This window comes from Calypte anna, chromosome 10 (genome assembly GCF_003957555.1).
Source record: "Calypte anna isolate BGI_N300 chromosome 10, bCalAnn1_v1.p, whole genome shotgun sequence".
In the NCBI taxonomy this organism is placed as follows: domain Eukaryota; kingdom Metazoa; phylum Chordata; class Aves; order Apodiformes; family Trochilidae; genus Calypte; species Calypte anna.
In genome coordinates, this window is record NC_044256.1 from 21341982 (window position 1) to 21353463 (window position 11482).

Consider the following 11482-nt stretch of genomic DNA (forward strand, 5'->3'; position numbering starts at 1 on the left):
AAAAAAAAAAAAAAAAAAAAGAAAAAAAAAGTTGAAAACAGGTGAGCAAGTTTTATTTCATCTCAGGGAGAGATTTTACGTAAGCTGGGGCCATCACTGCAGTTTTACCAAGCCTGATCTCTGTGTTCTTGTCTCTGAGCATCCCACCACCCATGACGGCGGGCGCCTGGTGAAGGAGTGACAATGACATTGGGCAGTCCAGCCCCAGGACAGTCCCCCATCCCCAGGACAGTCCCCCAGCCCCAGGACAGTCCCCCATCCCCAGGACAGTCCCCCAGCCTGGGTCCTTTGTCACTGCAATAAGGAAGTGTCCCCAGCTCCCCATCCCACGGGGAGGGAAACCAAGCCCTAGGTTGCCGTGTCCCAGTGCTGGGGACGTGGCCACCACTTACAGCACAAGGGCCGAGGAGGTTCTCACATGCAGAGCCCCCCACTCCCCACTTGGGAGGTGGAGGATGGATTTAATTGATTTATTTTTTTTTAACCATCCCATCCTGGTTTATGCAACGCAGCGGAAGTTACTCTTAGCGTAGTGGTTCCTACCTCAGCCCGTAGCTCATGGTGTTTCTATGCAGTGTGTGGTAGTCCCAAACCTGACGTTTTTTCCACCCCGGGGGTGACACCTTGGTGTCCCCTCCTCCTCACTGATGATGTAATGTGTGACGTCATAACAGCACAGCCCCTCTGCCAGCCTGAGCCATCCTTGTCCCCACCCGGACACCACCGGTGAGTAGCGCCCAGCCCTCCTTTACCTCTGCAGTTCCCACCCAGCAATTTACTGCAAAACCCACAAGAACTGGTGATTTCTCATCGTATGTTTTTTTCCCCGTGCGTTCCACATCACGTCTTGTGTTCTGCTGTTAGTTTGATCTTTGTCTTTCTACTAAGATGTTGTTTCCCTAGGTTCTTGTATCAGAACAAAGAAATCTCGTACTAGCGTACTGCATCTTTAAGCAGTAGAGGGTAAAAATACCTGAAAATGTGAATTTCTTAGTTTTCATAAACAAAAAATCCCTAGAAATTAACCTTTCATGTGCCAAATACTGTAAGTTACATTTTCCTTAAAAAACAAAAAGTACCTTTTTCTACATATTCAATATCTCAGTTAGCATAAGATCATTGGTGCCATGAAAAGTATTTTTAAATTTAAATAAATATTTAAATATCATGAAAACTGGAGTTGGTGTCAGATTTGTTCAGTACTGGCAGTGTCAGCACCAATTTTTAAACTTGAGGAAAAAAAAACCCCAAACCTCTGCTCAAAAACCTTTAAGGATTTTGGCCTTCCCACCCACACTGAAGTTATGAAAAATCCCAAGACCAAGGGGTCCCCTCTGGGCATCAGCCTCACACCAAGAGCTGATCCTAAAGGTGTGCTGAGTGTCACTGACAGGTGACATACCAGTGACAATTTGTGTCCTACTGATCCAGTGCTTCTCTTTCTCAGAAATTACTTCTAGTATTGGGGAAAAGTATCTATTCTGCAACAAACTGCCTGTCATAGCAGGATTAATTAATTTTTTTTCCAATGACAGAATCCCAAAGGTAGTTTAGAAGATTTATTTTAAAGCTTTTAAAGTACACTTTTGTCCTGAGGAAACACAGCTAGCTTAGAAACAGCTTGGTATGGATTAACCAAAGAGAATGCCAAAAAACAAACAAAACAAAACAAAAAAAAGAAAAAAGAAAAAAGGAATGTGCACCACTTTTCTTTATTCCTTGAACACATGGAGACGGCCGCTGGAGTTGCCACCCACCAGGACGTTCCTCGTGGGATGAACAACATTGATGGAGCACACAGACCCAAGACAGTCCTCACTGTAGAAGGAGTGCAACAGTTTTCCAGTGTCTTGGAAGACTTCTATCTGCCTGGGCCGTGCCATGCTGCCCACCACGAAGCACTCCTCCTGCTTGGGGTCCCAGATGGCTCTGAACCGGGTTAACCAGCGCCCCGTGTTGTTGTTGTGTCTTCAGAGGAGACAAACAGGAAGGAAAAAAAGTGAGAGAAACATTGCTGTGGTTGAATGCAGGATTTTTCAGTCGTTTAATGTTGTATTTGCTTTAATCACAAGTGCCCTGGAGCAGAAGAGCCACTAGGTGCTGCTCCCAGCTCCGTGAGTTCAGCTTACCTGATGGTGCTGAGAACTGCAGCTGTTGGTGACAAGGAGGTGGTGTCATAGACCCTGTAACCACAAAATGTGTGTTAAGAGAAGGCATGTGAGTTAAAAAGGCAGGGTCTTCCTCACACTGCACAGATCAGACCCCTCCAAAGTCTGGAGCAGTGCAATGAGCAGCACACAGGCATCCAGCTCAGGTATAAGCACCAATGTTCCAAATGCAGCTATAGAATTTGCTTTTAAAATCAGGTTTGCTTTTAGCTACAACTGAAAATCATCCTTTTTGAAAGCTGTTAGAGGAGGGGGGCACAAGGATGGCCTCAGAGAGGCTCCTCCAGCCCCATGTCCTGCCCAGGGAAGAGCACACGGCGAGGGCAGCAGACACCAGGGTGGAATCCCACCAGACACAGCTCCCAGGGCTCCCTCAGCTGACAGGGAAAACACCAACAGATCTGGGGCTCTCCCTCACCCCTGATAAACTCTCAGGATCCCAACCCCCAGAGCAGAAAGTTCAAGGAGCTGCTGGGTGAACAGATGAGTTCTTTTTGTCCAAGGAGGAGGCAGCCTCCCTCCTCCCTTCTGTCAAGCACAAATGCTCTGCTTTGCTCACACCCATTTTGTACTCGTGCTCTCTCTGTCAGGACCAAGGATTTACAATTTTCATCACCAAGCCTACAATGGAGAACAAATCCTCCATTATCCATGGTGAACACATCACAGGGGAAGGGAAGTGTGGCAGCAAGGCAGGACTGACACACAACAACCCTTCCCCACGTGCAGAAGGGGAAGAGCAAAGACCAAATTCCCAGGCAAAACATACAAAGCAGTCACAGCAGCAGCACACCCTGATTCTTCTCAGCATCCTCCACACACACAGCTGTAGGGCAGAGCCCCAGTTTTCAGGCTGGCACCCCCCATGCTGTACCTGCTGCTCTCTGACAGTTTAGGACCTCTGAGCAGGCACCTGGCAAACATGCAGTGCAATCAGTATTTGTGTGTACACACCACCTGATTCATGGCCACAAAACTACCAAGTGGAACACCCCTAGATCTCTCTATACAGCACAACACACAGCAGTTTAAATTATCAAATGGCAGACCAGCTACAAAAGAGCTGATATGATCACAGTTTTACGCAGCAGACACTAAAAATAAACTCAGTTTCTAACCATTCTGTAGTCATATTCATGAGCCAGGTTTTTGGCTGGCTTGTTTGATTGGTTTCAGGTCTCTTATTTGGTTTTGGTTTTTCTTCTTAGCTTTTTACAGACTAACAGTACCTGCATTTTCCTGTTCACTGTTAAATATTCTTCAGGAAAATAAATAATTAGGAAAAAAATCCCCCCAGATCATGAAAAACAACATTAAAAAATGCCAATGCAAGTAAATCTTTATCACTTTAAAAAAAGTGATTAAGACAAGAAAGCTCTCAGTGCTGGGTAATGCAGATAGGAAATAATAATATTAAAAAAATAATACTGTTTGATATTTTCCATACAGGTTCCTCCTTCCCCCATCTCACCTCAGCTTGTCATCAGCACACACTGTCACCACCCTGTTCCCAGTGACAGGGGAGAAGTAGGCAGAAGCCACACTTTTTGTGTGTCCTTTCAGGGAGCTCACAGGGTTGTTCCCCTTGGGCTTCAGGTACCGAAGGTCATGGATACAAACATCCCTGCAAGACAGAGCACACACAGCACTTCAGGGGTGACAATTAAAGCAATTACTCTCCATTTACCAAAAAGAGACAATGGAGTTTTATGGGAGCTGTGCTTAGAGCTTCCCTGCAGCAGTGCTTAATTACAGCCAGTGGCTCCACAGGACCTTGAGAGCACCAAACCCAGCCCAGAGCAGCAGCTCAGCAAAGTCCCTCTGAGCTGTGAGCTGTCAGAACACAGGGACTCACAAAAGCATTTTGTACCACAAGGTGAAGGAGACTTAAATCACATTTTTAAACCTTTGAAGAACTAAAAGCTTGTTTTCTAGCAAGATCAAGAAAGCTCTGACTCCACACTGATGCTGACAAATCCTCTGCCTCCTCAACAGCTGCTCCTGCCCTCCAAAGGTGCAGGGCAGAGCTGCCTTCAGACACTGCTGCAGACAGAGCCCTGAGCAGACACAGCAGCTGCCAAAGACTCTGAGCTACATACACTGAGCCAGCAGCCAGGAAATACTGCTTATTCACTGGGTGAACATGGACTGTCCTCGTCCTGCTGAAGCCAATGTCTGCAGAAAGCTCTGGAGATGTTCCTGGGGTCCGTCTGTCCACAACAGCAACGTCACCATCCCAGTGTCCTACGATGGCTGTGGAGGCACTGTCCTCCAGAAAGTCAAAGGAAGAGAGGTTTCCTTCATTCCTGAATACCTGAGCAGAGGGAAAAAAGGTCAAACGTAACCACAACTATCAACAAAACACACAGGGTTATTCACAGTACCCAAAGCACCCCCTGGGATGCACATTTCAGGCTTTCCTTTTCTAATTTACTGCAGATACTAATGAAGTCTGCCTAATGTGATAGCTCCAGCCTTAGCTACCCACGTAGGTCACCCATCTGTACCAGGGCTGTGCTTTCCCCAGAGGACATCATTAACCATCCCAAACAAGCTGGCAACAACATGCTCTGAATCCTCTGTCAGAACAAGACACCTCCCACAAGACACCATCACCTCCATGTCCCAGTAATCCAACGGGGGATTTGGGGTTTTTTTGGTAAGATTTAGTTCTTTAAATGCCTCGCTTCCCATCATTAAAGGGTCCTGCTTTTGAAAAGAGGCAGGTGGTGATTAAGTACTGAGATATGAAATTAAATTCAGTAATGGGAACTGACTCTGAGGAAGGAAATTGGGAGTTTTACTGACTAGGCAACACCTCTGTATTTTTATGAGGTTTATTAAAGATTGATTCATGTGTCCTCGGGGAAATGGAATTTTGAACTTTCTTTTATTTAACCCAGCAACCAACAGGTATCAGGAGACCAAAGCTTTGCAGCAGTGCAGAGGAAGGGATTGCCCAGCACTCACCTCGTCAAAGACAGCCCTGGTGACATCGCCGCAGCGCAGGGTGCTGTGGCTGAGGGACAGCAGGTGAGCAGCATTGCAGGGAGAAAAGTGCATGCAGCTGACTGGGTCATTGTGGGGAACAAAGACATGTGCTCCTTCCTCAGACCTACAGCTCTGGAAAACAACAGAGACTCAGTGTCACTTCTGCCAAGCTGGGTTTGTCCCTAAGAGAAACAGTTCAGCAGCTACCCCAGCTGACCAAACATTTGCCATTTACATCAGAACACATTGGGGTCTTTAGAACTCAAACTAAACAGTGTGACACAAACTGAATGTCAAGCACAACCCCCTGTATCAGGTCTTCTGATTTTGCCCTCACTCACACTATCTCATTGTAAAAGACACTGAACAGATCACTTTGGAACAAACACCACTCCATCCCACAAAGACCACTCTGCTCCCAAACTTGGTCGAGTCCAACTCACTTCAGGGAAATAAAAAATGGAGGGCAAAAGGGAAAGGAGTAGCCTTAGCAAGTCTGGGCTTCCACTGAAATGCCCTCACAAGGCCAAGAGTCCCTGCAGCACCCAGAGCCCTCAGCCTCCCTGTCACCAGCTCCCACACTGACAGGTCCTGACTGCAGCTGCACAGCCAGAGCTTCCCACTCTGCACAGAGCAGCTGAAACTGCAATTAACTAAAATGTTTTAGCATTGAGTCAGAGCCCCACAGATTAATTCAGCTGATCAGTTTCCTGAAGCCATCATGGCAAAAATGACTGAAGAGGTTACTGGCTTGGCAAAAAATCAGAAGGAAATCTGCCTGTGGGTGAACTTCAAGCAGCTGCTCTGGATGAGGTGGGATGGAAGAGGAGGGTGCAGGGGGAGGTTACAAAGGTGTAACTCAAGGGCACCCATAAGGATTCTTGCTGCAGGAGTGATTAAGGCACTTCACAAACAACAGTGAGACTATCTGCAACACCCTCAAAGTTTTCAAAGCACCAAATGCTCAGATATTTTTCAAGAGACAATGTCAGTAAATCTGTGCCAGCACAGACACTGGCAGAGAAATTTCATCTCTGCCATCTGGGAACAGAGTGACTCACTGCTGCTACCCAAAATTTGTACAAACTCACAAAACAAATACTTGAGCATCCATTTCCCTCAGTCTCCAGATCCTAGCTGTGGTATTGCTACAAGGGTACTGTGAATAGACCCTGGATCTCTCACTGGTGAACTCCAAGTTTAACCCTCACTGATGGTACTCTTCCAGCTATTGATCTCTTTCCTTCCCCCCAGAATCACCAGTGCAACCTCTCCTCCCATTAATCCTGGCTTTGCCAAGGACCAGACAGACTTTCCAAGCAGCTCTGGTGAGCCCCAACTCAACAGTGTTATCTGCAAGGATGGGGAAAGTACAGAATGATGCTGCAGACTCCTCCTGCACCCAGCCCACAGCCAGCAGCTCAGCAGGTGAGGAGCAGGCTGACAACTCACCACGTTCCAGAGCCCAACCTGCCCCCACTTGTCTCCAGCAGCCACGAGGATGATGCTTTCTGAAGGGTGGATGGCCATGGAACACACCCTGTTCTTCACCACCTTTTTAATGTTTTCTTCACAGAGGACCATGCTTCTCAGGCTGTCCTGGTACCTGGACAACATCATCCAAGTGTTAGCTCCCCAGGGAGGAAAGGAGAACAAGGCAATTCCCAGCTTTTAGCTCTGTCTTCAGATTACCTTTTCATGTCCCATGTGCTCTTTTCAGTATCACAAGCTTTCACCTATGGATAGGAAAAAATAATTATCAGAATTAGATTACTTAGAACTTCAACTAAATTATATTATCCAAAAATAATTAACTGCATCCAGTAATACCTCAGTGATCCTCATCCACGTTGCCAATAAATCCTCTGTCAGTTTACTGCTCTCCACCTGATCTTCTGGAACCATTGGCAAAGGTCCCTCTGGAACCTGAGGCTGGAGCAACACAGGCAATTTTTGTAACTTATAACAACTAAAATTCCATACAGGGTGAGCCTGACACACCAGCTGTCCTGAGAACACACTCATGAGAAATACAAGAAATAAACATAAAGACAAAGTTTGTATCAAATCTTATTAAAAATGTAAACAGAACTTTACTGAACACACCAGCAAAGACCCACAGCCCCCCCATTTTATTTCCTCTCCCTCCTGACATCTCCTTCCTCTCCTCTCCTTCCAGCAAGGTTTATCTTCAATAACCATGTTACAGAGTTTTAGCTTTATTCTGCTGCACCCTGGGAGACTTAAATTTCCATCCCTCAGAGAAACAGAATTTTATTCAGTGCTATAGCACTACTTCAAAAAGGTAATAAATATTTCAAAGAAAAATAATCAGGAGCAAAAGTTGCAGTGAAATAACATTCAAACAGAGCAATAAAACTCTGAATTTAAAGCTGCTCAGATCTATGTGCTGTTGAAAAATGTGTCATGCTGTACCTCAAGACACTCCTGATCACCCCAGACTGTGCTGATGCATCAACCTGAGCCACAGAACCCTGCCCCTCTCAGAGAGGACACGGGAAGCCTGATCCTCAACAAGTTTACCTTTTATTACTGCCACCCTGTAAGCTCACCAGAGCTGTTGTCACACAGCTCCTCTACACACACACACACACACACACACATATCTCCTCTAACACACACATATCTCCTCTAACACACACATATCTCCTCTAACACACACATATCTCCCCTAACTCCTCCCCATCTTACATATTTCTCTGGCCCTGGCTGTGCAGGCAGCTCTGGCACTGGCACTTCTGATGGTTCCACTCTCTGCAGCCGCATCGACCTTCGCCGCACGGTTTCATCTTCTGCCTTTTTAGGTTTAGCCCTGGAACAAGTGAAACACCTCAAAATCAGGGAGACATTTCTGTAGCAAAAGCCCTCTGCATTTAAGAGTGGAGAGGTTCAGATGTACAGCTCTCACACTGTGCCCAGATGGACAGCCTGGCTGCTCCGACTCCTTTCAGGAGGGTTGTGCTGTGCTGACTTTCTCCTTCAGTGACAGCAGCAAGTAGCAACAACAGAAAAAGGTATTTTGCAACACATGGGTACATAACTGCACTTTTGTTTCATTTGTAACACATCCTGCTGCTGTCGCTTTTCTTCCCAGCTCTCCTTATTTATAATTCATGAGTACAAGAATGAGTGGCAAGATATTTTCCCACTTTCTTTCATCATGTATCTTCCTGTTCTGTACTTAAACTCTTTTTTCCCTGCTTTACCTGGCACTGTTTTGGCACTGTCAAATGTCTTTTCTTCTACACTAACTTGCTACCCTGTCCCTTGCATCTAGTTCTATCTCCCTTCTTCCTTTTCCACACATTTTCCTATCATTTTTTTTCACCATTTAACATTTCTTTGTTTATCCATCAAGCAAAAATGTCATCAGACAAGAAGAAATGTTCTTGAAACACCTCAACACTAATAGCACAAACAGAACAAATTCTCTAATCTAACAAAAAAATACATTAATACTGTCATTTTCTTTCCAAGGGAGAAGCTGTACCCAGAGGAGCTATCTGTGCCCAAATGCACACAGCAGAAGATAACCAGTTATCCAGCCTCAGCTTTACAGGGAGACTCCTCACCAGCTCTCCCTGCTGCAGGTGTGTGGGGACAGATATGTTAAAACAGCACACAGGGAAGGAACAGGGACACACATCTCCTACAGAGTTATTTTACCTTTTGGTGACATGAGGTGGTCTTTTAGTTGCAATCTGGTTAAGTCGTGCTGCTGACTTAAAGAGAGAAAAGTATTATTAATATATTTATATAACAAGCATAAAAGATCAACCTGTGTACAATACAACTCCCTAAAGGCTGCAACAAAGTCTACTGGAATTATTTATAACGATGATAAAAAGGTTTTTTTAAGCATCAAGATCTACCTGCCTCTGGGCTGTGGCAGCCCACGCTGGCAGTCTGAAGGCCACTGAGATGCTACAGCTCCTTTTGCTACTTCCCCCCTAGCCTGCAGTCAGTGCTGGGGGTACAGCCAGCCTGCCCAGCCCTGACTGACCTCCCTGAGGGAACTGGAAGAAAAGGAGTTGTTTTTAATCAAGTTTCAGCCTTGGAGGCAAAGAGCTGTACTGCCCTCTAGACAGGCCCAACCATATCCTGCAGCCTGGTGTAATCAGCATGCAGGCATTCAAGGAGAGAATCCCCTCACTGCTGATTCATATATACCATGAATTCAGAATAAAAATCAAAAACCCAAGCAACTGGAAGAGCATGGAAAGAAGAGTAAAGGCTCAACCTGTCTCGTGTGAGAGCCTTTGAAACCCCACTGCCTTAACCCTCAGGACAGCTTCACCCAGATGGGCAGACCCATGGCAGAGGTGTGAGCAGGCAGGACACCCCCCAGCACTGGGGCTGAGCTGAGCATCCCCACCCTGCAGTGAGATAACAGCCAAGCCTGCAGTGAGCCAGTGCCAGAGCTCAGCACGGGGCACAAGGGCTTGGGAGTGACACCACAAGGAGGAGGCTGCAGGCCCTGATGTCTCAGGGAGTTTTGGGGGCTTTCCCCACCACTGCCAGGGAAGGGTTTCACAATGTAATTATTATTACACTTGGAGAGGGAGCATCTTGAGACTACGTAGGATTTACACAAACCTTGTGCAGCTTCAAGGCAGCAAAGAACTTAGCATTTTCTGTGATGTTTTTTAGTCTTTTCCTCTCGTAGGCTGACAACTGTGAGTATCCATCCTACAAAAAGAAAAGCCTATTACTCTTCATTGTACAGATGTAAGATGTTCCAGGCTCCTGGGAAGTGAGCCTCTAAATTGACTGCCTAATTTCTAAGTGGTCGTACACATACAAACTGGGGTGATCCCACCTCAGTACCAAAACTTCTCCTCACTGACATTGGCTTGCATCACAAATCTTAATACCTGCACTAATTTTACAAAAAGGGTCAGTTCACCAAAACCTAGCTGGGATGAAGACAAGACTGAAGTGAACCAATAAGCAACTTAAAACTCCAGCAACACAACAAATACTGAGCATAAATGGAATAAAAGTCTTAGATAATTTTTACCTAAAGTGGACTCAGCAAGTTGAAATTACTTAAATATAAATGAATACTGTCAAACCTTTCATATTGTATGACTGTATCCATCTGCAAAAAGGCCAGGAAGATGGTTACTGGCAGCACAAAACCCACTGATGCTTTTGCTGCCGTTTTACATACTCTGATCACAAGTGTTCTTTTTCATCTCTCACACAGTTTGTGAGGGTAAAACAAACTTTCACCAGGCCAGCCAGAGACACTAGCAAAAAAATAAAATTACATACAAAGGACAAATACTTTCAGACTTTACTTCCAAAGCCGTAATAAGTGTGTGTGCCTTGAGGCCCGCAGAGCCCATCTCCGCTGTGCCGGGATGCCCGGGCATCACTCTCACTCACCAGGGCAGCGTCTCCCCCGTCGCTCCCGTCGCTCTCCGCATCCCAGACGCCTCCCGAGCCTTTGCCCGCCGGGGATGCCTGTGGCGATCGGGTTTTCCCGGGGCTGGGCTGCAGACACAGCCTCTTCCCGGCCGGGTCGCTGCCCTCGGCCCCGCCGTAGGCGCCCAGCAGCCGCTTCTGGGGCAGCCGCCCGCCCGGCACCGCCACCGGGGTCAGCAGCACCCGCAGCTTCGGCGCTGCCGCCGCTTGCCGCTCGCCGTGCTCCGGGACGGGCTGGAGCTCCACCGGCCCCGTCGGGGTGGACTCCTGGGGAGGGAAACCGGGAGCTCGATCCCGCGCTCTCTGCCCGCCGGACCGCGCCGAATCCCCGCCCCGAACCCCCCCCGGGAGCCCCGGTCCCGCAGCCCCGGCTCCTCCATCCCCGCCGCTCCCTCCCCGCACCCCCGGTTCCCCCGTACCTCCTCCTGCCCGCAGCCCCGGCTCCCCCACGCTCCCATCTCCCCGCCGCCGGCCGCCCCTGTGCCCGCCTCCCGCCCGCTCCTCTCCTCACAGCCCCGGCCCCTTCCGCCCGCCCGCCCTCCCCTCTCCCCGCCGCCCTGGGGGCTCTCAGCTCTTACGGCCTCTCATCCTCCTCCTCCTCCTCCCCCCGCACTCCCCACCGGCTCCTGACCTGCATTCGCTGCAGGGTGCGGGGTGACGGCTCCTCGGGCTCGGCCGTTCCGCTCTGCGATAGCGCCATGGCGGGCTGAGCGCCGGGCCGGGGGCGGAGCAGCCGCTTCCCGCTCCGGAGAGGGGCGGCCCGGGCCCCGCTCCCGCCCACGGCGGCTTCCGGGCCGGCAGCCGCAGGGAGCGGGGAGGGTGCCTGGAGTCCTGCTCCCCCCGCGGGGTCCCTGAGCCCCAGAGCTGCCGTT

The 11482-nt window shown here is 48.3% G+C and overlaps 1 protein-coding gene across 2 annotated transcripts; it reads right to left on the minus strand.

Annotated features, from left to right (window-relative positions):
* Window positions 1-1560: 1560 nt before the first annotated feature.
* WDR76 (WD repeat domain 76) lies at window positions 1561-11330 on the minus strand. Of its 2 annotated transcripts, none has more exons than XM_030456913.1 (13): window positions 11242-11330; window positions 10572-10877; window positions 9777-9869; window positions 8847-8902; window positions 7872-7992; window positions 6990-7091; window positions 6852-6895; window positions 6630-6765; window positions 5139-5291; window positions 4268-4482; window positions 3640-3792; window positions 2130-2183; window positions 1561-1968 (listed from the first exon to the last, which is right to left on the minus strand). In XM_030456913.1, exons 1-13 carry the CDS (start codon window positions 11308-11310, stop codon window positions 1713-1715), a joined length of 1758 nt encoding a protein of 585 aa, XP_030312773.1. In that variant the 5' UTR covers window positions 11311-11330; the 3' UTR covers window positions 1561-1712. The 2 variants fall into 2 exon arrangements, with proteins under 2 accessions (XP_030312773.1, XP_030312772.1); XM_030456912.1 differs by having other exon boundaries at window positions 6612-6765.
* Window positions 11331-11482: the final 152 nt, after the last annotated feature.